Source organism: Marmota monax, unplaced genomic scaffold (assembly GCF_021218885.2).
Source record: "Marmota monax isolate L192 unplaced genomic scaffold, Marmota_monax_Labrador192_F-V1.1 WCK01_AAM20220418_F8-fsc00003, whole genome shotgun sequence".
NCBI lineage: Eukaryota > Metazoa > Chordata > Mammalia > Rodentia > Sciuridae > Marmota > Marmota monax.
Window position 1 is genome coordinate 13,153,931 of NW_026694084.1, and position 20,554 is coordinate 13,174,484.

Genomic DNA, 20,554 nt, shown 5'->3' on the forward strand with positions numbered 1-20,554 from the left:
TAAATTTCCAAAGCTTTTTAATTTTTAAAGGAAGCAGTAGCTTTTATTGACTCCCCCCACCCCACTTTTCACAGAGTCTCTGAGACTCTGAGACACTCTGAGACACTCTGAGACACTCTGCTGCTCCAAGAGGAGGGGCGTGGTCCTGGCTGACCTACCAGATGTCATCATTCGCCTTCAGGGCATCTTGTTTCCCTCACTGGGAGTTCTCACCCCTCATTTCACTGCCTCTCCTAAGTGCTCAGAAGTCAAAAATTAGGAGACGTTAACATTTGAATCCAAAATTACCAAGACCACATCCCTTTTGCTTTAACAAAGTGATGTTTAAGAAAAAATTCTAAGTCATTTAGAAATTATATTTAACTTCTAATTAAACTGCATTGTCGTAAAATTGACATTTTAGAAACTGTTGAGCTTTGGAATTCTTAATATTTGGTCAGTGTTTGTAAGTATCTTATGAATCCCTGTAAACACTTATTTTTTGTTTATAAGAAATAGTATGGTATGGGACATTTAATTCTGTTCATGTAGGTGTTAATTATAGTATTCAAATTGTTTATATTTTTAATGTTTTGTTTGCTCACTATGGCATTATGATCTTGGTTTGTTAGTTTTCTCTGCTCCATGGCATCGCTGTTGATTGTTTAAAATCAAGATAGCAAGTGTCATTTGTGGTACTAATATTATCAGCCTTCCTATATTTTCCTTTTATACTCCGTGGTTTTTCCCTGTGTTTTCATTTGGAAAACAACTTTAGTATTTTAGAATATTTAATGAAAAATTCATATGCTTTTGTTTTTCTTCTAACTTTAAATTTTTTTCAATTATCTGTCATCTTAGAGGCTGCATATTTTGTGTTCCTAATGTTACATACTAATTTTATGAGTATGTAAACATACTTTTTTGAACATGTTATTATTTCTTGTTTCTAATATTTTTTAAAATGTAGCAGTCCTACTAAATGAATATTAAAATATGTCATCTTAAAATTTGTTTTACAAATTTTATTTTTACCCAGTTGTCAAAATGAAAGTAAATAACCCCTGCACCCTTTTGTTGGTACCAGGGATTGAACCCAGAGGCTCTTAGACACTGAGCCACAACCCAGCCCTTCTTATTTTTTATTTTGAGACATCGTCAATTTATCTGCTCCCCTTTTAAAAAGAAACAAAATTCAGATTTTTGGGCTTCTTTTCAGCAACTTCTCTATTCTCTATTATTCTCACCTGTGTTTATTTACCTTATTAAAATTTAGTTCATATTTTAATACATATTATCCAATATTCAATTTTGTTGCCTTAGTCCCAACAAGCATTTGAATTCAGCAAAATAAACTTTTATTTGTAATTTGACTTTTAAAAATGGTTTTTGTCTTTAGTACATGTTACTGCTCTATGAAAATTATTTTTTGAGCACAATTTTGCCATTCTTGTTGGTTAATAATTTATCTCTTTGAGAGATTATCTTCTAAAAAGGTTTGCAAGAATAGTAGTCCAAGGTTTAGAAATCTGAGGCCATTTTATTCAACAGTATATACACATTTCTTAGCTAACTCAATATGCTGTTCTTTCATAACCTATCCCTGCAAACTTATGCTTTCACTTCTATATTGTGAGGGTTTTTTTATGTTTATTATTTATTTATAGTCGTTTTCTTGGTAGAGTCCTAGGTTGGGGATAGGAAGATGGGTTTGAGGATAGAAAGATGATTCTTTCCACACTCTTGCTACTTGAAAATATGTAAGGATCAACATTGTACTGATTTTGGTTTGTTTTCTTTAATCAAAAATATGATGGCGTTCTTTAGGCCTGCAACTTCTTAACATGTATTAATAATTAATATTACACATAGGCTAATTCATTGCCTGTTTACTTAAATACAGGATTATTATTAATGGGTTGCAACTCTGTCAACATGTTTCCTAATGTTCCTTTCCCATGTCACAAATTTTTAATCTGTTTTTTCTTTCTTCCTTCCTTCCTTTCTTTTTTTTTTTAAAAATCATTCTCTACAATGTCATGCTGTTTCTCAGGATTTTTCTTCAGCATCACTGATGCAATTTTTCTGTGCCATCAAGTGGGCATATAATAATCTAATTATTATTATAATTTTGGTTATTGTGATCTTTATTGTGATTTTTACTTTCTTATTTCATGCTTTGCTCATTTAAAAAATTCTCTCAACAATCTTCCTGAGAATCTGAAGCTTATTTTTAAAAAATATTCTTGTATTTTATTAAGTCAATATTTTGGGGGTGAAAGATGAAGCTTTCCTTTTTTTAGTTGAGAATGTATTGTTTATCTTAAGTTCCACGTTTCTCCTCCACATCCACCTCCCAACTCCTAGCTGTGCTTTAAATATATATTTTAACTTAATGAAATAACAAAGATACTGCTAGGCTTTAAAGCAAAAAATCAGCAGATGTGAATGTTTCTGTCATCTCCTTCAGCTTTGCACTGGTGGCTGGTTCTTTGGGCTCTGAGTCAAAAATGGCAAAGCCTGGATGATGTAGAATGGAGTATCCAGCACTTCCAGGGTCAGAGAAATGCTGAGTTCATGCTGTTTTCTCCATCTCCATGAGAGTCCTAGTGAAAGTCCTGATCCTGGACATTGCAAAGTAACCAACATTTCAGTGCACAGAGAGGGGATGATGGGGTTGTGGCTCAGTGTAGAGTGCTTGCCTAGCATGTGAGAAGCACTGGATTTGATCCTCAGCACCACATAAAAAAAATAAATAAACAAATAAAGGTATTTTGTCCATCTAAAACTTAAAAAAAAAATCAATGCACAGAGAGTACTCATCATTTTAGGGGACATCTGTGGTTATTGGTAAAATGCAGATTAAGCCATTGGCCCAATAGAAAATGAAACAGTCTAGGGAAAAGATTGAAGCTGAAGGATATGCAGCTTCTTTCCAGAATTGAGCATAAGTTCTCTCATGTTACATGTGCAGTATTGTTGCTTCAGCAGGTTTCATGAGGGCTTTCAAAGGAGTGGTTTTCTGTCTTTATTGACAAAATTTCTAGAAGTGCACTTCTCTATTGTAGAACATAGATTTTATTAATTATGCCATTTCAGAAAGTTTTTTCATCTAAACGGATTAACTTATCCCTTTGTTCTAAATTTGTTGAAGCTGTAATGGTTGTCACATTGGTAAGTCTTATTCCTTGATGATCCTTGATACAGAAGATGTTACCATAAGGGAGAGGTTGTTTTTTAAAATTTAACTTGGCATCATATAAATCTGAATTTTTACTCTTTAATTTTTTTCTTATCTGTGTGAATATTATTTAGGAATGTTACCACTCAGTTTGCCTTGTGCTAAATGAGCTAAACTTTCTCTAACCTCTGTACTGAATCATCTTCTTTCTCAGCCCCACCCCCTCCGGCATACATACAATATAGATTATGCTTTACTCCCCATTTTACATGTTGTTTCTTTCAAGGAGTTTGGAAAAGTTTCAGTAGCTACATATGGAATCCTGGTGGATTTCTTGAGAACATTTTGAATCCTCAACTTGTTAACATGGAAAGATCAGATGCATCTGCCCCTGGTGCCTCCTGCAGATCCACTGTAACTTGCCATGGTCAGCCACATTTTGTAAAAAAAAAAAAAAGTCCAAAAACAACCCAGGTAGTGGTTTCTACAGCCTGATTAAAATGGCCTTAGTTGTGTCACAGTTAAACCCCCAAAGAGCTGTGGGAGTGGAATTCCCCCACAGTTCCTCTATGAGTCAAGTCTTCATAGAGTATATGTACAGTGGATAAAATAAATGGTCAAACTGGCATTGCATGTGGAAACTAGGCCTCATAGAAAATGATGTTACAGAATTAATAAGTCAAGTTTCCTAGCATTAGATATGCCTATGCCTTATACCCCAGCAGAACAGGGTGTACTCCAGCAGAGTAGAATTAAAATATAAAAGAACAAAATGACCTTGTGGGTTTACTGATGAGAGATAATGGTCACTCTTATCTTTCTTCTCACACTCTTGTAGGAATGTTGTAACTCAGATCTGCTTCATTTCCCCTCCTTTCAGGTTTAGAAGATAGACAGATCCCTGTGTTTCATCCTGTAGTCTGTGTTAGAATAACTTGGAATGCAGAATAAAAGTGTTGATTCCTGGGTCCTATCCTAGAGATGCTGAGTCTTTGGAAATGAGCCTTGAAAGACTGCATTTTTATCAGAAAGTAATGCGCACTAAAATTGATGTCAGAAGTAAAATACTAGAGAGTAAGACTGCGACCTTTGTCAACAATTGTAGGACCAACCATAGGTGCCACAATTTTCCTATAATATTCAAAGGGAAAATGTTAAGTTTTTACTCAGTCTTTCCCATGCTTCTTTGATTCTTGAGCCAAATGTTAGCCCAATTCCAACATAGAATACTGGAAGGCGGAAGATGGTTTAGTGTGGTGTGATGCTTGGCAACAGGTATTTCTTTCTTTTTTGCAATTAAAAAGCATATAGGCACAGGTGGAATGGGGATCAGGTTGAATACTTACCAGGGAATGGAATTCATCAATTGATTTATATATTTTTGCATCTGCAGGTAGAATTTACTTGGTTATATTTTTTCCAAGCCAACAGTAAAATATTTTAAGAATATAAAAAAAATAAGTGTTGGAGCTGAAATAATGGTTTTCTAAATATTGGCAGGATAATAATATCTAAGCTAGGAAATGAATAGTAACCCCCCTTTTAACATATTTTGCTATTCTGATTCTTGATAGTAATGGTCTACTAGCAAAGTAATATAAAAATAGAAACAAAAACAATCTGAAAAAAATTAAATGATATTAAAAGGCAACCCTTTATTTGACATCAGAAAATGTTTATTCCTAAGGTAGATGTACTTGCCGTTTCTGAGGGATGTGGAATCACGGGTTTAAGAAAGTAAATTGAATGTTCTTGAGTTTGCAGAGTCACTTGTACTTACTACCCATACCAAATTTTAAGTAAGTCCTGATAAATCCAATGTTCTGTAACTTTCTTTCTAGAGGAAAGGGGTATGTGTTTCTTTGGCTCAAGTGTGTGAGAGAGAGAGGGTGATGGGGGTGCATAGCTACTGATGAGAACTTTCTAGATCTTCATGAAGTTGACGTTATTAATTCAACATGGAAAACAGAACTTTCCAACTCATCACTTCCCATAGATTTAGGAAGTGCATTCTTTCCTTAACAATTTAAAGTAGAAAATGAAATTCCATTGAACTGAAAAAGAAGCTGCCGTTTGCTTCCCGTGTGTGATAGCATGCTGATGGTTTTGTGAGGAGTTCAGAGGCAGGAGCCTTATGGAGGCTGGACAGGGTTTATGACGCACACACTGGAGTGCCGTGAACTGCCAGTGGAGGGTTCATTTACGGCAGCTCTCCACCTTTGGCTCACCCCATAACTCCTGCCTGTAAAGGTGATTGCTTTTATTCTGCTGTCGGCTTTGTTGTGAAAGGCAGGGGATATTTTCTTTTTAGGAGAGCCTTTTGCTGCTTGTCTAGGCTGCAGCGCTGGAAGGGTGTGATGAACCAGCTTTCTTATTGCTGCACCCTCCCTGCCCTCCTATTTCTCCAGGGAGCAAGCGCTCCTCTTAAATATACAGCTGCACCGAGTGCCTGTGTGTCTTTAGACACTATTTTAATGTGCTAGTATAAAGTAAAAGTCATTCTGAAGGTGTATTTTATGGGGAAGTGCTTTCTGGGCCTCTTGAGATGTTCACAAGTACTGAATTGAGGTACCTCTGCAGCAGTTTAATGACAACATAGAACACTTGTTCTAAACTGCCCTGTTGATATGTGTCCTAGGGCATGTTACAGTTAGAGCGGATTGAACATGTTGATTTTGTTTTTACTTCCATTAACACAGCCCCTTCATCTTGTTAGGGTTTTGCAATTCAAGACTTATTGGATGGATTTTCTGCTTTTTATTTTTTATTTTTGTATTTTGTTTTGTTTTGTTTTTTGTCCCCCAAAGATTAAAGAGATCTGCCAGAATGGAAATGTGGAAAATTACACATACACCTGTGAAATTAGGTAAATTCTTATAAAGTTTGTATTCCAACCAATACATGGGATCTACAACAATGCTTTGTTTTGTGCAGGGGATTTTTTTCTGGCTGTGCAAGGAACATGTGTGCAGGACTGTACAGGCTTAGAAAGACTATGCATCATTATTTACTGTGTCAAACCAAACGGAGGGCCAAATTGGCAGCATTCCAGGAGCAGGAGGCCACACCTATTTGTGAAAAATGGAACAGAGTTCTGTAGTTGCCCTCACCTTGACTGTTTGGTTCAAGGCGGTGGTGCTAGTACATGCAGTTTGATGAGCCGCATTTGTGGGTTAATAACGTGGCTCTCGCCATGATGCTGCGGCACAAAATGGAAAAGGCCATAGTTGGTTTGTGCGCAGACCTGATTATAATAAGGGGATGGAGTGAGGGATAAAGAGCTCGGGAATTTCTATGTGATCTGGCCTGGACTTCTTGTGCACACTTATCATAATGTATTGATTGGCCAGCTTTACCTGAGTAGTGTACCCCTCCTCATGTCTCCTGAAATGCCAGCCCCTCAAAAGAGGAGGATGAAAACACTTCTGCTCTTTGAAGCTCTTCTTCTTTAAGAGAATCAAACAGCAGACTATAATTTTAAAATATAGAGATGCTGTCCCATGACTTTCTTTCCCTACCATAGCCAGACACGTGTTGGGGGAGATTCTTGAGTCAAAGTCATCGTGGTCAATTGATTGACTCCAGGACTCCAGGAGTGAATGGGGAAGTCACAGTTGGGACCATCCTGCACCGCTACAGTCTATTCCGTGTCATCCCAGAATCAACAGAAAGAATGCTCTTTGGGCACTTGCTGAACTTTTGGTGATAGTGGCAGAACAATGAACCAACATTAAAGACCTAAAGTTAATCTGCCCATTATCAGGAGTGACTACATTGAATTGCTTAGATGAAAATTAGTTTGATCATAGATCATCAGGTATAGTACCCAGCCTGTCTATCTACAGCTGAGGTTGGAGCACATATAACTCAGAAATTATTGTACTTTTTCTAGGAAATGACAATAATCAATATAATTTATACTATTACAAAGTGACTTCTGTGTAGCATTTGTATTCCAGCTTAATTGTTCTCAAACTTGAGTGAGCATGCATCAGAGTCACCCATAGGGTTTCTCAAAACACACATTAAGGTCCCACCCATGGAGTTTCTGAAATCAGTAGATCCGGGGTGGGGTCTGGTAACTAATTGGATTTTCTAATAAGTTTCTGGGTGATACCAATGTTGCTTGTCCAGGGGTGACACTTGGAGAGCTAATGTTTGCTGATCAACTACTTGGAATCAGCCAATGAAGTTGGGTGTCATGGAGAGAGCAGTTATTTTATTAAATGTTTTCTCCCAGAATTTCAATTAATAATAAATTATACAGGTAAAGAATCAATTTAACAGGGTAGCTACAGAAAGGGTGTTATTCAAATGAAGGATTAGAAAGGAGAAATTGACCTATTTGATGAGATGTATGTTAGATTCAAACTGTGTTAGATAAGAAGAAACAAATATATAAAATAACCAAATTCTGATGCAAATATTTGCATTGACTTTTTTCCTCTAATTAATTTTTTTCCCTAAAATCCTACGGTGATTTAATATTTTCCCTTATTTTCTGCCTGTAGCTATATTGTTTCATAAGAGACGGAGTCATGCATGCTGAATATTAAGGACAATCTTTAATTCATCTTGGCCTTATGAACCTGTTTAATAAAGTTGGTCACCAAAGCCTTTATTTGGTATTCATTGTGTGGCTAGTACTTTTGTTGTTGTTGATTTAAAACAATAAATCGACCTGTATGTTACCTTTGATTTGCTCTAGAAAGAGAAAGAAATATAAATTCCATTCTGGCTTCAAAAGATTGCATGCTTCATTTTTTTTCTTTTCTTTTATTTCTTTGTTTAAAACATTTTTAAAAATCATTTCTCTTGTACATGTACTAATTTAGTTTCATTATAAAATCATATAGGCTATTATCAACTAGTTTTTTAAATAGAAACACATACAATAGTTTTGCAGCATTTCATTTGTTAAATAAGAGTAACACATTTCAAAACATCATTTCTTATGGATATAAAGCAAATATGTTTTCTTGTAGATATTGTTAAAATTACAAATTTTGATGAATTCATTTGTAAATATTTATCAGCCACATATCATACATAAGGGGTTCAAGGGATAGTTTCAATCCCTTTCCTTTCTTAGTCCTAAATGCTTTTCAAAACTAATGCCCTGCATTCATATTCTAGTGACTGAATAACACCCAGTGTCTTATGGCAGATGTGCTCACTTTTAGAAAAATCCCTGCTTGCCCATTCTCATATCCTTCCAAAAATGTCTGTCAGGCTGAGGGTGGGTAGCCTCTGCTTTGAATAACCAGGAAAGGACAATGGGTATCATACTGTCAAGTGAAATAAATTTTCTTTAACAACATGAGATGGGATAGTTTAAAACTATGTATATAGATTGCTATTGCTCCTTTATTTTGGTCCTCAATATTTTTACAATTAAATGCTATTGAAAAAATCATTATTTGAGTGAGTATTGTACAGTGGCTAAGGTACCATTACCTGGTGCTTCCAGTTACAAATGTGGGTAAGAGAATTATAATGTAACTGAGGATGAAAGAAAAATACAGAAATAATTAGAAATTTAGAGTGTCAGTGCTATTTGAGAAGACTTTTTGTGCCCCTCGATCCATGGTAAAGTAGGACATTTTTTTTTTGTTTAAATCATTCTATAATTGATAAACTTTGTCCTCTTAGTTGGATTATTGGATTAGTCACTCCACTTGGCTGGGACTATCTCACCTTTATATACTATTATTCTAGTGCCCAGTACAGTACCTGCCATGTTCAGTAGCCTCAATAAATATTAGTAAAGGGAATAAACAATAAATGAATAAACACAGGAAAATATCACGAAGAGAACAAAATGAGGTATCAGGCTTTACATTTACTGGTGTAAAACATTAAATGGAAGATCCCAGGACTAGGTGTATAGCTCAGGGCAAAGCACTTGCCTAGCATGCTTGAGGTCTGGGGTTCTATCCCTAGCACTACACACAGACACACACACACACACACACACACACACACACTCTCTTTTCTCTCTCTTCTAGAAATAAGCATTTCATAAGTTTAAAATAACTTTTATTATAGAAAATTATTACAGTTTTCTATTTTATGATTTGCATTATCAAATTATTATTGTGCCAAATTTATTAATTAAAATTTGTCATAGGTATGTATAGGAAAAACATGTCATATTTATAAGGTTTGGTACTTTCCATGGTTTCACGAATCCACTGGAGGTCTTGGAATGTATTCCCTGTGGACAAGGAAGGACTACTGTATTATTTTAGCAAAAGCTATACTAAGATACTTTTTCATGATGGGGCTTTGGACAGAGACCTGATTATGAAATATTTGAATTTCAATGCCATTGCTGTCACTAACTTCCTTGGGTCAGTGCACAAGGCATTTACTAATGAACCAAATTTTCTTAATGCCTGAGTTACTTCCTGAGAGTAAATTAGTCATTAGAGATCTAGTTCAAATTTTGTCTGTATTTCTTCCTCTAACTTTATTTTCCCTGTGATATCAGTGCTTAATCTGCTATGTAAGACTGACTGCTGCTTGCAAGGTTTGCATACATTCTAAGCAAATGTTGTTTTCTTGTTAGCATCTTTCAGTTAATTTGAAGCAGGGCATTTCCAAAGGGAAAAATATTTTAAAAATTTAAATTGTTTTCAGGTTCTATAGAAAAACTGTTAATATTGCCATTTATAAAAGTGGCTGATGATTGTACAGAAAAGAATATTACTACATTTTTTAAGATTAAAGAGTAACTTTTTCCCCCCTAAAGAAATAATTTGAATGTGAGCTGACCCCTTCCCCTTCATTTTACAATGGTATATGGTCAAATTGAACCCTCCATTAAAAATTCTCTAATATCCTTTTTTTGCATTAACATTTCAAAACTCAATTTAAATATTCACAGATCTCATTTTTAATAAACTTAACAAAATTCAGGTAATTTTCTTCAACTTTCTTGATTGAAGGACAGCAGTTGGTATATATATATATGTGCAGCTATGAGCAAAGCCCCAAATCAATTATATATAAGAAATAACACATGGAAAGAAATTAATCAAAAAGAAGAATTTCTACTATATGATTCTCTGGTCTGCTACCTGCAGGCAACAAACGCAAATGAAAAAAAAATCAACATTCTTCTGGTAGATAAGGAGAAAATTAATAAAAATGTTTCCTTCTTTCTAGATCCCCTGATGCAACAATTGTTGAAAGTGGGTGACTGCTGGAAGAACTTGCCTACTTAAAATATATTTTTTAAACTACAGAAATAAGGTTTTATTCTTGCTGTTAAGCTCAATTACATGAGTAGTATGGATCTGCACTGTCCAAAGAGCATCCCTCTTCCCTGCCCCTTCTCATTAAATAGCTCTGTGGGATGTGCATGAGACAAATGTAATAGGACACGATAGAGAAGCATTTGGAGGTGTGCCTACAGGCTAGTGATTCATAAGGAAGTCTGAATATAACAGACGAATACTCTAGGACAGGAATTACTGAAAGCCACAAAAATACTGCCAAGGAAAAAAATAGAGAAAACATGTAAGCACTGTAGAGCTAAAAATGTTCCAATTCCTTAGTGAGATGGGGAGGAGCATGTTTTAGTGGGATTCAGATTTTATTATAGAGTTGATGTTTTTTTTTTTCTTTAATTCTAATTGAATGAACAGGGTATATGTATACAGAAAATGTAATACTCATTTTTTCATATTAGAAAGGATTTTTATTTTGTGTTTTATGAATGTTATTTAGCAATTAACAAAGAAATAGAAGGTGGGAATACAAATGGTTAGGTAACAAGATATACAGTTTAAATTCACTGGCTCATTTTCATCACCTATACAAAAATGTAACCTAAATTTAAAGTGAAAAGGTCTATTCTAAATCTTCTTACCTATCAACTAATATAGAGCTTATGTAGTTGTTAAATATATTTTATATTCATATATTGAATGTGAACCAGAATTGAACTTTTATTTTTATATTTACATTTTGCAAGGTAGCATCACCCGATGAAAGTAGCTCAATTGTAATGGGATCATTCAAGCTTGGTGTACAATTTTGCTTGAATTCTTGGTTTTGGAGGTCCCCATAGATACATATATGTAGATAAATAGGTAGATAAGGAGATATGGATTTTGTGTGCCTTCTCATTCCTTTGTCTGAATAGAGATATCTGTTGCAAAGGACTTTTACAGAGCAGAAAACAGGAATCAGCAACCTAGGTAGAGCAGCACTATTTTCATTTTTGTTAATTCATTAAGATTTTAAGAATTTTAATCCATCGGTGTGGATTCTTCATTCTGTGTATGAATAAAGTGATATAAAGTTAGTGATGGGGGTTTTAATTTCTAATATTAATAAATTAGGCTATCTGATATAAAAAGAATTCAAAGTGGCATATATTGAGAAATACTGGAATAGAAAGGTCTGGAAATATTTGTATGTTTTCAGGGGAAACTCACCTAGCAGAATTTCTGAGCACACTGTGATGGATTATTGTAATTATTGGGAATGAAAATATTTTAATGTGATGCTCTTCCCACCTGTCAGTTGTAATCAAGGCTGCCCAGTATTCTGAAACAATCTCATTTTGCTAGGTGGCTAGTCTTGTGCAGCCTTTAGAATGCTTAGAATATTAATGCTTGGAGTGGAGACTGAATGCTCTCTATAGTTCCATTTGTTTTAATCAAAATGCATGCACAACCAAACTAAACTAATGTTTAATAAATTAACTCCAATGAGTGCTTTAGAGAAAAGGCCCCTTCTGGGGGATATTGCATTGGAACCATAGGTCTGGCATTTCTTTCCTCTCTCCTTACATGACAATGTATATTAATTTCTGAAGAATTTAATTTCTTTCTTGGGTGCCTCTTATTCTCAAGTGCTTTGAATTTATCTGAACAAAGACACTCTACCATTTAGGTAAGGGTCATTGTGTTTATATGGGCTGCTAGAGTATGAAGTTATTCATCAAGGCAATGCGTAGTCAAAGACATGTGTTTGATTTCTTATGTGCTATGCTGTTCTCCATAATTTCTTACATTACCTCACTGTAGTATTAATTTTAATCCTTTTTCTAAATTTTATAATGTATTTTATATTTTTCTCAATTTTCTTGATAAACTTCTAGCTGCTACTTCACTTGCTATGGATGTGTTAAAGGGATTTTTTTTGAAACCCCTGGAATTTCAGCAACAGTTTTCTCATAAACTCATTTATCTAGGGGAATTAGTACTCCTCTCATAAACTCATTTATCTAGGGGAATTGGTACTCCTCTAACTGCTTCTTAACCATACCAGTTCAGTTCTTTATTTTCACTTTACTCCACGATTATGCTGCCAGTGTATGGGATGAGACTATTTAATCTTGAACAACCTATTTGTCCTTTACCAACTCCTGATTATTGAAATAATCACCAAATAAAAATTTCTCTGATCCATCCACCTGAATCACAGCTTTTACAATGCAGCTGATGGTACTGGCTAAAGGAAAGGCTTCTTCATGCATGGGGCTGACCCTCAGTATTGCAAGGAGTAATGAATCTGCAGAACATTTCTTTTCTTCAGTTTTATCTCTGGAGAGCAAAGGTAGCTGTAGCCAGAGCAAGAGGATAGTGAGTACGCAATTGTCTCTCTCCTCTAATAATGGAGATTCTGCTTTGCATCCCTCAGACTGTACCAGTATTCCCCATTATTCATCCAGCATAAAACATGGAAGGATGCCTACTCATTTCATGCTGAGAGAGAGTTAACAGCATTATGGGCCTAACCTTTAACACTATTGCATTCAAAGTTTTAGGATATATGACTAATTATTGGCATTTTAAAATGAGGTAAATGTTGATATTTATGAACATTGAGACTATTAATTCTGTCAAGTGTGTTTGAATATCTGTAAATCAGAAGCAATTGAAGAGCTGAAATTCAGATTTCCTCACACTTGCCTGCCAAGTGGCCTCAATCAGAAGTAATTTTCTCCATGAGGGCACATGGAGCTCCGTCGTGAGCCTTTTCTGAGTAGATATTATTATTTGTGTCAAATTATGTGTGGTGATTTTTCTGAAGTGGACTTCTGTGCCCACTAATCCATACACAGGAGGTTCCTTCATTCCCTCCTTCATTGGTGCTATTAATTATACTTGTGCTTCAAGTGTCTCTTACCCTTTTAACGTGTTAGTTTATGGCCACCGATTATCTGTAAGGTTTTCCTGTTAAAGAAACATGCAATATAGAGGGTAGAGGGAGATCTGATCTGAAACCATAAATATTATGCATTTTTAAGAGAAACCTTTTCCCCAGAGTTTGATTTGATGGCATGCTTAAAGAAATCGTTAGTAATTTCACGTTTTAAATATAGTAGATTTTACAAATCTGACATTTGCTTTGGGAGAATTGCAATTTGGTCATTAAATCTCCTTCCTGAGGCCTGTTTTAATTATTGACAAGGAGACATTATGTATTTTGAACAAATGAGCTCAGAATATTTTCATCTTTTATTTGGATTTTTGTAGTTTGTTTTGAAAATAAGTGCTTCTTTTCAGTTACCTGCTTGGAATTCCAAATTGACAGCTGATAATAAAATCAAACAACTGCTGGAATATGCAATACTATACTATCAATTAAGTACTTGTTGTAAACTTTGAAATAAAAGTTTATATATATATATATATATATATATATATATATATGGTTTCTGTGCACAAATACATGTAGATGTGTGTGTGTATGTGTGTGTGTGTGTGTATAAAATCACCATAACATTGACTTAATTTGAGGTTTACTAAGCATAAATCAATGCTTTGTGATTTTGTATTCTTTCAAATTTTCACCTAAGCTTATCTATTTACTTTTTTATCTATTTAATTTTTCATACAACTGCTAAATTTTATTTTGAGATCATCTTACTGAAGCCAATTTGTTGTCACTCAGTATTTTAAATATACCATATGTGCTCAGAATTATAATTTTTAAAAGAAAAATATTTATTAATATTTTTACAATATGCATGAATTCTCTTCAGTATTATAGTGTTATTGTACTTTTCATACTTTACATATGAGCCATTTAAAATATTTATTTTACAATTGGAGCCTTTTTTTTTATTTGATAGGAAAACAGAGTATATATTCCTAAAGTTCCAAAAGGAGTATAAATTATAATATCTGTTATAGCTAGTATAGATACTTTATAGATTGATTCAGCATGGTTATAAATAATGTAAATGATAAATATTAGTAATCAATTACTTTATTTTTGGTAAATTTACAAGATAATTTTAATGATTGTGGAAAGGCAAGAACTTAGTATTTTGGTTTTCAGTAATCTGAGAAGAGCCCTAAGAGGCTCATCAACTTTTAGATTGGATTATTAAGCACCATGAATAAGTAATTATGTAAATGTGAATTAATCATTTTCTAAATCATTTTGTCTACCAGGTACATGTTTATAGTTTTCTTTCTAAAGGAATATATTTAAAACAATGGTTTGCATTTTAAAAACTTGTTAAAAAAATCTTAAATTTGCAAGTTAGCTTTTTCATTTATCATCTTGTAATCTTATTCTCTTAATTGACCTCCAAAGCTTTACTTTCTAGATCAATGAAATAAAAAGAGTAATACCTACCATACCTACCTCACTGTTTTATTTTAGATAACATGAAAGAAAGTGCTTTGAAACTCCCATATGAAACACAAATGGGACAGCTTTGTATGTCTTCTTTGGACCAAGCTTATTATTATAATTAAGTTCTTTGAAAAATAAAAATAAGGGAAATATCCTATTAGTGTCCTGATTTGACTCAGCATTAATAATTAAACTTGTCTTTTGAAACTGTCAAATTAATGTTTTAAGGATTGTGGTATTTGACATTCTTTCTATTTTATATATTTCTGCATGTCTATTTGAAATAGTTGTTCTAAAAGGTGAAAGATTATAAATGATGAAATAGTTAAGGGACTAAAAACTGATATAAGACCCCTGACTTTTGAATCTGATTTGTGCAAAAACAAAATCCATGGCTCTTTTTAACCCTCCACATTGAGCATAAGGACTGTGTGAGAAAACTGTATTAACAGAGTGCTTAGAATTAGGGCATTTGATCCTCCTTAACATTTATTATTTTGAAGAAAAGAGGAAAAATAAATTCTAAAAAGGAAAAAAAAATTTGAAAGTAAATTTTTGCTTGGATGCTTCTTAATTTAAATCAATGTAACTAATTCTGTACATGTAAATGTGTCATATTAATTCAGTCCTTTGGCAAGTGGCTTTGGGAAAAATACTAGTTATACCACTGTATATAGGTATATACTTGTTCTTGTTTACCCATGCATATATAATAACAGTAATATATGCACAATTTTAAACTATTCATAAGATTTCTCCTTGGACCCTGAAAAATTTCTAGCACATTTCTAAAAAGTAAGAGAGAGAGAGAGAGAGAGAGAGAGAGAGAGAGAGAGAGAGAGAGAGAGAGGCTGCCTAAGCCTTGGAGTATTTAGCCTGTCTGATGAGACTAGTGACATGAGTGACAATTAGTACAAATTACCATAATTGTGTTCTTTGGATAAAATGCCATATTACTTCTTTAGGAGAAAATGCAGACTTCTGCTTAGCAAAATGAGTCGGATACTCTGATTCTTTAGAGGCAGTCAGAAATGCACAATCGGCAGTGTGGTATTCCCACGTCGACCACTTCAGATCCATCTGAACAACCCCAGCCCTCCCTTTCCTTTCAGTAAAATAGGTCCATTAATGTAGTGCACCTCACTTTCTTTCTCTCTAAGGGAGTTGTATTTTTATTACTGAAAAAGTATCACATAAATACAAATTACATTTTTTCATTAGAAAACTACTTTTCATTTCAGAAAAAATTCAATTAATTATGAATAGGGTTATGCTTTCATCAGGGAGAGAAATATGTAATTTTTCTTCAAGCCTCAAACACATATAATGAAATCTTTTCTTGGAATCCACTCTTAAGATGGATTTTTAAAAGTATAGACTTTATTAAAATCTCAGTTCAATTAAAATGCATTCAATTACTTTAAATCTTTATTAAAATCTCAGGTAAAATTGTACAACAGTGTAAAAGAGACTTGTACTCTTTACCAGGCAGTTAATCCTAACAAATGAACATAAAGTGCACAGTTTTGCTGCTCAGAAGGGAATATAAGTTTGGGGCTTATGTTGGGGGTAGGGAAGGATTGGAGATGAAGGTTGATTTCCATGGAGTATCTTCAGCCACTAGTTTCTGTCCACTTCTCAAGTAGGTCACTTTTGTCTGAATATGAATGTGGCAATATCTTGTATGGGTCCCCTTGGTGGGACTACTTGGAATGTTTTCCTCACCTCTGTACTCACAAAGACCCTGTTATAAGGGTTTATTTCACCCTCTTCCTTGGATGTTTTTGGTACAGTGTCCCTGATTCTTTTTCAAGGGCCGCTTGAAGATGCCATTGAAGATGAGGAAGAAGAGTGTCCATCAGAGGAAACAGTCATCATCTCAAAAGGAGACTTTCCATTGGAGGAAAGCTTGTCCACAGAATTTGGGCCTGAAAATCTGAGCTGTGAAGAGGTGGAATACTTTTGTAACAAAGGTAATCATTGATAGTTGGATGTAATGTAAGTCTACTTAGATGATGTTGTCATGATAGAATGTTTCAGTGCCATTAGCGGTGAAACATAGCTAGACAGTCTGATAATAGATGCAGAATTTTCAAACAACACATTGTTTTGAGGGACAAAAGAAGTAATTCCACTTTAATAATAAACCTATTTTATATTTAAATGAATATTTTCATATGGATTGGCCAATTAACCATATACATTTTCATGTCAGTTGGCCAGCTAGCTTTAGTACATTTAGTCGTTATTATTTATTAATTTATTCTTTCAACAAGTATTTATTGAGTTTCAGTCGTTCGCAAGGTGCTGAATTAGGTGTTGAGTGTAAGTACTGAGTGGGGCAGAGAGACACCAAGCCCAAACTTCTGGCACACCACTTTTGAAAACTGAAGTCTGAGGTGTTTGGTTTATTTGATAGTATTTAAAAGGGACTATCCAACATGGAGGGTAGTCCTTTTTACATATTGTCAAATAAGAAAATGGACACTTTTTCTCCACAGTAGATCCTCATTTGGTGGGGGGTTCCAGGGGCATTCGACCACTGAGCCACATCCCCAGCCCTATTTTGTATTTTATTTAGAAACAGGGTCTCACTGAGTTGCTTAGCCCCTTGTCATTGCTGAGGCTGGCTTTGAACTCTCAATCCTTCTGCCTCAGACTCCCTAGCTGCTGGAATTACAGGTGTGCACCACCATGCCTTGTAGTAGATCCTCTTGACACACTAACATAATCCAAGAGGCACCTGAGGCATATCTTAGTTTATTTCTAACCTTGACTGCCAGCTGGGTGACTTTACCAGTTATATCCTCACTGGGCACAAATCCTCATCTGCTTACTTTTTCTAAAAGTTGGTTTTAGGTTTCTCAAGATTCTTTTCCATTTGATTGTTTGTGCTACTGAGGTGGGGCTTCTACCTCCTGCACCAACACACAGTTTCACAAGTGTTGGGATTACTTTCTTGGTTGGAAATAGCCACTTTTGCCATAGATACATGATGTGAAGTGGGTTTTTTATATTATCAAACTTGACAGTCTGAAATAAAGAATTCTGAGATAGCATCACAAAAAGCTACCAACGCACGTATCCTTGTGGTCACATATGTCTTTGACATATACAAAAAATTTCAGTATTACTTTCTCCTGTTGATGGTGTGTTAGAAACAAAAGAAACCAACTAGTCAGATCCCTGTGGTTAGTAGAGCCCAGACCCCAAAACTGTGGAAACCAAACAGCAGCACCAGTTCCTGGACATGCTGAGGTTCAGAAAACCTCTTCACCCATGAGCTATTGAACACCTCCAGATGACCTTGTAATGTGTCCCCTGGCTTCCACATCAGAGACTTTTGGTTGAAAATGAAAATAATTCTTCTTCCCTAGGGTTGACTCAGATATCAGGCCAAATATTTTCTTTAGTTTTTTCTGATACTGCAACCATTTCTTGATCTATAGTCATGGTGATACCTATAGGAGCCGTCTGGAGATATAGAGCTTTTCAATTTGTGTTTGAAGACATATTTCCTGAAGATGAAGGAAAATGAGATATTTTGTGTGTGGGTGTGTGCAATGTAGAGTACCTACTTATGTTGTAATATTGTAATAAAGAGAAGGGACTAATAGTTAGAAGGTACCATTTCTTTTTCTTTTTGACTTTTGTGGTTAAAAGAGGTAATGTATAGATATAGACCTTCTTGTCAATTAAATCTAGAGTGTCAGGAATGATAGATATTATTAGATATATTTTAAATTTGGGGGTTACAGTTTTGTCTGATTAAAGAATACAAAACCAAAAATTTTTTAAGTTAACAGTTTCTTGAAGAAATGGATTTATGCTAATGCTTCCATGATGATAACTATCATCTTAATAACTTCCCTCTTTACAAACCAGAATCCTAGATCACAAAAAAACAATGAATGCCTTTAAGAACTAAGAAGAATCATCTAATTATAATTATAGTGAATATTTTTCAGTGGATATTATTATCTGATGAACAGTTAGACATTTAAAAAAATATCTAATGTATATCAAACAATATTTAGTATGATACAGAGACTATATTAAATAATATATAAAATTTTATGCATTGTAAAAATAATTCTCTAAGGCTTAGTCTGAAACTAAAATGTCATGATTGGTGGGGATAAGAATTCTTATTTTCATGTAATATTTTTCAGGATAAATAATAACATTACTCTTTGAAATTACTATGGCCTTGTGTTACAACAAGAGAATTTCATTATTTTACTGTCATAGAATGTGAGGCCAGGGAATTCCCACTGAAGTCAGTTGGAACTGGTATGAATGGAAGACAACTCTTTGATATTGTATCCCCTTGAGATGTCATGCCAGGGATGTTATCCATTTTTCACTTAACTTGATTAGCTACAATAGGAAGAGAGAATTTTCTCTCTGGAAAATTAGAACCTAATCTTTCTGTAGAAAGGCACATGTTTGTCTCAGTGATAACAATTATGTTTTATTACCAGTTTTAGAAAGAGGATAGATTAGCAATCAAAAGAGTAACTGCATGTAAATGGTTAATGATATCAATATCATGACTGGAAAAGTACATAAGAAATGTTCTTTGGGAGAGATTTTTTTTTTTATTTTTTTTTTTACCTAGGGTTTATGGCTGAAACAGGTGTATAATACACCTCCATGTATTCAAAATCATTTATGACAACTTAAAAATTGTCAATATATACAGAAAACTGAATTGGATTATTAAAAGTTTCTTTGTGTGGTGGCCTTTCTATGACCAAAATCTAGCAACCACCTAGTTACATTAGTGGTTCCTCTGGAAAAAATATATTGAATATTAAATGCTTTTTAATTAAGCAAAGGATGGTTTAAAACCTCATACCACCAAAATATACCTAGATCTAAGTTATCCAAACAAGATATTTTGACATTTTCTGGGGAGGATATGGAGAATATGCATAGTTACTGTTTACTTCATTCATATTTTGTATAAAAGCCATCATATGCTATTATACCTTCCCTTTTGTAAGTAAAAAAGAAAAGTCCTCTCTTTTTATTCATCTATACACGATCACAGGTGCAAGTTCCTATTTCCTTTTGAATTGATCTTCTCTATTACACAGAATATTTTCAAGGTTTGGAAGGACTCTTACTTATTTTAAAATTTTTGTTAGCTCCACACTGATGACATTTGTGTTCTTGTTAAAGGGCAGGTTTTGCTATAAGTCTCAAATTAGTGAAGTTGCTCATCATTATGAACCACGTGAGTAAATATAAACTAACTCCCTCAGAGAATGTAAAATTCCACAGAAATGTTAAAAAATGGTCTGAATTTTATGTTAGCTTTTTTTTTTTTTTTTGGTATTGGGGATTGAACTCAGGGGCACTCAACCACTGGGCTATATTTCCAGCCCTATTTTGTATTTTTTTTAAAAAATTTAGAAACAGAGTCTCACTGACTTGTTTAGCACCTCATTGTTGCTGAGGCTGGCACTGAACTAGTGATCCTCCTGCCTCAGCCTTCTGAGCTGCTGGGATTACAGGTGTGTGCCACCATACCCAGCCTTATGTTAGCATTAAAGTGTAAAAATTGTTGATTATCTGGCTGTAGCTAAGATATATAGTTTAATGCCTAAAATTTGAATATGGAAATTCTCTAGAAGCTTCCTTTGTCACTTTTTGCTTTGGGTTAATTATTTGTTTCACTTCTGTTTTTCATCTTCTAAAAGAATTGAACTATGTTTAAAAAAAGATGCTGCTTCAAACTTTCCTTGATATCCTGAGATTTAAAAAATGGTAGCAAAATGT

General features: G+C 34.2%; 1 protein-coding gene across 2 annotated transcripts in view; it reads left to right on the forward strand.

Annotated features, from left to right (window-relative positions):
* Zfpm2 (zinc finger protein, FOG family member 2) overlaps positions 1 to 20,554 on the forward strand; it is a 427,487-nt gene that overhangs the window by 72,435 nt on the left and 334,498 nt on the right. The window contains exon 2 of one of the 2 annotated variants that reach the window (XM_046464949.2): positions 16,582 to 16,740. The exons of the other annotated variant lie outside the window; for it this stretch is intronic. Within the exon in view, the coding sequence (XP_046320905.1) occupies positions 16,582 to 16,740 (159 nt within the window). The remainder of the gene's footprint in view (positions 1 to 16,581; positions 16,741 to 20,554) is intronic. 2 annotated transcript variants of the gene reach the window in all.